The sequence below is a fragment of the Orycteropus afer genome, unplaced genomic scaffold (genome assembly GCF_000298275.1).
Source record: "Orycteropus afer afer isolate SDZICR_OR568_19922 unplaced genomic scaffold, OryAfe1.0 scaffold00242, whole genome shotgun sequence".
In the NCBI taxonomy this organism is placed as follows: domain Eukaryota; kingdom Metazoa; phylum Chordata; class Mammalia; order Tubulidentata; family Orycteropodidae; genus Orycteropus; species Orycteropus afer.
In genome coordinates, this window is record NW_006921829.1 from 5,332,106 (window position 1) to 5,337,341 (window position 5,236).

General features: G+C 35.3%; 1 protein-coding gene across 1 annotated transcript in view; it reads right to left on the minus strand.

Moving 5' to 3' along the window:
• Positions 1–2,782: 2,782 nt before the first annotated feature.
• Positions 2,783–5,236, minus strand: part of CCDC125 (coiled-coil domain containing 125) — a gene marked incomplete at its 5' end in the record, with an annotated part of 24,011 nt that continues 21,557 nt past the window's right edge. The window contains 2 exons of the mRNA XM_007949188.1: positions 2,783–3,091; positions 3,988–4,118. Coding sequence (XP_007947379.1) covers positions 2,783–3,091; positions 3,988–4,118 — 440 coding nt within the window. The remainder of the gene's footprint in view (positions 3,092–3,987; positions 4,119–5,236) is intronic.

Below are 5,236 nucleotides of genomic sequence, written 5' to 3' on the forward strand. Positions count from 1 at the left end.
CAAAGTATATGTGAACTGCTATATGGAAAGTGAATTTGCTCTGTAAATCTTCACCCAAATCACAATAAATAAAATAAAATAAAATAAATAACAATGTTTTAAAAAGTAACATAGAAAAAAAATGTTTCTATACCTAGAGTACAAATATAAGAGTCAGATAATATACCATTATGTATAATACAACTTTAAATGCATAGTGTTAGCTGTCCATAGTCTATGCAGAGTTCCAACTCCATACTTCAATACTTCTCAAGATGCAGCAAATTTACATAGTTGCTTTTCAGTATTGTTAAATAATCCCAAATCCTTCCTTTCCTTACTTTTTATGTTAAATAATTATATAGATTAGGTCTGTGTATAGTCTATATCCTATTTCATTGACCTGGTGGTACCGTTCTGCTATAATTTATGTATGTGTAGCTTTATATTACTATCAGGACAATACATTTTAATATGTGGTAGCAGTAGTACACCATGATTCTGCCTTTTTTCAAAATGTATTTGCTAAGCTTTCAGCTTTTATTAATGCCAACTAAAATATCGTCCCTTTAACATAACTATAAATGGCTTACGTTGCTACCTTATAAACCTACTGTTATCTGTTTAAGTAGTACTCACATAGCCATCTATTTTTTTTCACTATGGGTCATAATTAAATAGTTTTATAACAACTGACAATGTAATGCATCTCCTTTGATGCATTGTAATGCTGTTAACATAGCAATAACCTTAAAAGGTGCTAAATATTATTACCATGTAACATTTGTTATAAAGAAAAATCCTCACAACTGGACCAATAAACAGCATCATGATAAACAGAAAAAAAGACTGAAGTTGTCAAAGACTTCATTTTACTTTGTTCTACAATCAACACCAACGGAAGCAGCAGTCAAGACATCAGAAGATGTATTTCATTTGGTAAATCTGCTGCAAAAGACCTCTTTCAAGTGATGAAGAGCACAGATGTATCCTTGAAGACTAAGGTACATCTAACCCAAGCCATGGTATTTTTAATCACCTCATATACATGTGAGAGCTGGGTAATGAATAAGGAAGACCAAAGAAGAGTTGTTGCTTTTGAGCTGTGGTGTTGGCAAAGAATGCTGAAAGTATCATGGACCGCCAAAAGAACTAACAAATCTGTCCTGGAAGAAGTGCAGCTGGAATGCTCCTTGGAAGCGAGAATGGCGAGACTTCATCTCACCTATTTAGGTCATGTTGTCAGAAGGGACCATTCTCTGGAGAAGAATATCATGCTTGATAAAATGGAGGGTCAACAAAAAAAGGGAAGGCCCTCAACAAGATGGAGTGACACAGTGGCTGCAGCGATGGACTCAGGTACTCCAGGAATGGTGAGGCTGGCACAGGACCAGGCAGTGTTTCTTTCTGTTTTACATAGTGTCGCTATGAGTCGGAGACAACTTGACAGCACCTAACAACAACATTTATAGTGAAAATAAACTAAATGGCCTAAAATTTAGCATCAAAACCAAGACGTTAATTCTAAATGATCTGTTTGCCAGAATTCTGTAAAGAACTAGTTATAAAATGTCACCTTTCTATGAACTTGGAGGACATAAATAGTGAAATAAATCAATCACAGAAAGACAGATATTGTATTAGTCCTCTATTCTAAAAAGTCAAGGAAAGGTTTATACATGGAAGGGAACTTTCTTTGTTGATTACCAGAAATTGGGAAGGAGGGTGGAAATTCCTAGCTAGGTTGTGTGTGGGGGGGGAGAATATATATATATAACCAAAAAAACCAAACTCACTGCTGTCGAGTTGATCCTGACTCATAGCAACCCCTCCTTGGGTTTCCAAGGCAGTATCTCTACGGAAGCAGATTGCTCAATCTTCCTTCCGAGAAGTGGCTGGTGGGTTTGAACCTCCAGCTTCCTGTTAGCAGTCAAATGCCTTAGGCACTACACCACCAGAACTCATATCTATCTATGTATCTATAATTATATAGTATCTATAATTATACACACACACACACACACACCAAAGATGATTAGTAGTTACCAGAGGTAGGACGGAGGGGGAAAAGGGAAGCTTTTATTAGGGGAACATTGAGTTTATGCTAATGGTGGTAGAATATTTTGGAAAAGGATAGTAATAATGATGGCACAACATGAAAAATGTCATGAATGTCCCTGAGCTGTAAATGTGGAAGTTGTCATGTTGGCAAATGTCTTGTTATGTATATTTTCATCACAATAAAAGAAAAAAAAAAAGTCACCATTCTGACAAAAAAGAAAGAGGCTAGGAAGGTGACCAGCAGTGACTCCAAATACTTCTGCCAAAGTCCCACCATCATAGACTTTTTTTATTGAAGTTAACTGAAGAAAATTGTTACTTCTAAAATTTACATGGCAAATAAACAAACAAAAATCCTGAAAAATGCAAATAAAGCAAGATAAATGTATTTCAAGTTAACATCATTCACTCCTAGGCATTGTTATGTCTTAAGATCAATAATTTACATTGGTATATTGTTGCTTTGGTCAATTCAATAACCATATATTATGTCTATAGTCAATCTAAGTAGTTAAACAATTAGTTTTTTTGGTTTTGTCGTATAAATCATTTTTTGTTTTTAAGATTTTAGCAAACTAAAACATTCATAATATAAATTAATGTAACTCATAAATAAAAATATATCAACAAAGAATACTAATACATTTATAGAATATATTCCCATAATATTTTATTACTTAAGCTGTCTCCTAAAATTTAGAAATACCTGGAAAACATAAAACTTCTCAAGATGTAGCAACATTCAAAACATGATACCTGATGGCAAAGAGCGGGACTTTTTAAGAGTTCTTGTGTAGTTCTGATCCCCTTGATGGCATTGGATTGAACAACTGCAGCCCACAGAATTAAAAATCTGGATATCTGAATATGTGGGATCATGTAAAACAGAAAATTCTGAAGTTTTAGGCCAGGGATTTTTGAATGGACACCTCTCTGTCACAGGATTTTTTCCTTTGTTCTGCTTTGAGGCATTATCTTTGTCTTCCAATGCCCGAGCAAGCATGTAACTAACTTTTCTTTGATGAGCCAAAGCTTCTTCTTTATCATTCAACTGTGTGCACAGAAATAAAAAGACAAAAGTACCATTATTCAGTAAATCACAGAATATGTAGCTATATTCAAAGAAGGAAATATTTTTGTAAAAATGTTCAATCCTCAAATTTGTAAACTCAATCAATATGAATAATTTAATTAGGTGTTCTCCAATTCCTAAGCATGATGCTACATGTTATCAAGGAATTCTTTTTCGTTTTTTAAGAAAGGCGACAGTATTCCTTCTACTGAAAATTTTATAATCATCTGGGGGATGAGAGAAAAAATACACATAATATTTATGTTTTGTTGTTGTTCGATGTCATCAAGTCAATTTCTGACCCCTAGGGACCCCATGGGGCGGAGGAGCACTGCACTATAGTGTTTTCTTGGCTCTGAACTTTACACAAGATTGTCAGGTCTTTGTGCCGCTCACCCGCTGGGGGGGGGGTGGTTTAGCTACAGTATCAACAAATACTTAATCTCTAAAAGAACACTTATGGTTTTTATATATAAAATTGTGTTTGTATAGGTATACACAAACAACTTGAACACTCTAGAGAGAAGGATATTGGTATGATGTGAGCCTCTTATTGTTTTAGTTTAATAGTCTATGAGATGGGGATAACAGGACTGATTTTGCTATAGTAATAATTAAAGGATATAATGAGAGAGGAACGGCACTAACAACTTTTAAGATGCCTGAATAAATAGGCCTTGTCACGAACTGTATATAAAAATTGGTCAAGTAGGAAGAACATTCAAAGAGTTTAAGGAGCTCATGAAGTTGGAGGATGATACTGCATCTGGGAAAAGAACATGGAAAGGTAAGTACAGAGCAACAAAGAGTTGAATTAATAGGAAACAGATTAGTTTACGCATAACCGCTAACAAACAGAAAGCAAAAATACTAACCAAATCTATTAGCATCTTAAAGACTTCTTGAGGATTATCCTGGTCTTTAGTCCTCTTCAAACTGTTTTCTGAAGGGAGCATACCCAACAGTTTCTGCCCTAAGGTCTTCTTGCTCTTTAGTGTTATAAAGCCTGAAATTGAACATGAAAACTCAGCTGAGACATAAAAATACAAAACTGATGTACTTCCAGTAAAACAGGTAATATGGACAAAGGTTAGAGCCAGAAAGATTTGGATTTAAATCTTACTTTAGCTACTTACTAGCTGTATGACCTTGGATGGGTTACTTAAGTTCTCTGAATTTCCTTTTCCTCACTTCTAAAACGGGAATAACATTACCTACGCCTCAGCATGATTATGACATTAAATATAACACAGTCATGGAAGCACCCAGCCCAGACACTGGCAAAATGTTTCATACACCACATCGTGAAATATGGACACTAATGCCCCTCCTCCATAAAAAAGATTAATTTCTAGCAGAAGGTACAACATTTGTAGATTTAAGTAAATTTCTGGAATGTTTTTTGGAATGTCTTGTAAATGGTCTGCCTTAAGGGCAAATCAAGCAGATAAGGGACTACTATATTCCCTTACCACCCAGCCCCACTGTAACTGGGGCTTAGAAGAATTTGCCCACTTTGTGAGAAACTGCAGTAAAGCAGAAAAGGCAGACGAGTTGAAATGCTATCAACTTTAATGAGTGGATGACCTGTGTTTCTATTTTCAGCCTGAAAAGAAAAAAGAAAAGAAAGAAAGAAAATGTGTTTATAACTTCTCTCAGAACTTGTCTAATAAGCTGCCATATCAAGAAGAAAAGTTGATACTGTTTAACCAAACATAAGATCACTTGTAACAATCACCTCTTCAGATTACTGAATTACATGAATAAAAGAAATCTGGTTTATCACCAAGAAATTCAGAAAAGAGCTGCTGAAACTTGTCTGGACTTGACAAAGCTTTTCAGAGATGAACTGGCTATTTCTGTCTTGGTGCCTCATTGAGACATGAGGATCCAGCCTATAGCTCCCAGAGCCATCTATTTTCTATGGAAAAATCCCTGAGGTTTGTCAGTTGCTGAGAAGAGAGGGACTTGAATATTTCAGCACTTCAATTCTGAAATGAATGTCAATCTACCTCTTTTTCAAAACAAAACAAAAAACCCTGGCTTAAACAATAGACAGGAGCTCTGGTGGTGTAGTGCCTAAGGCATTTGAGTGCTAACCATAAGACTGGCGGTTCAAACCCA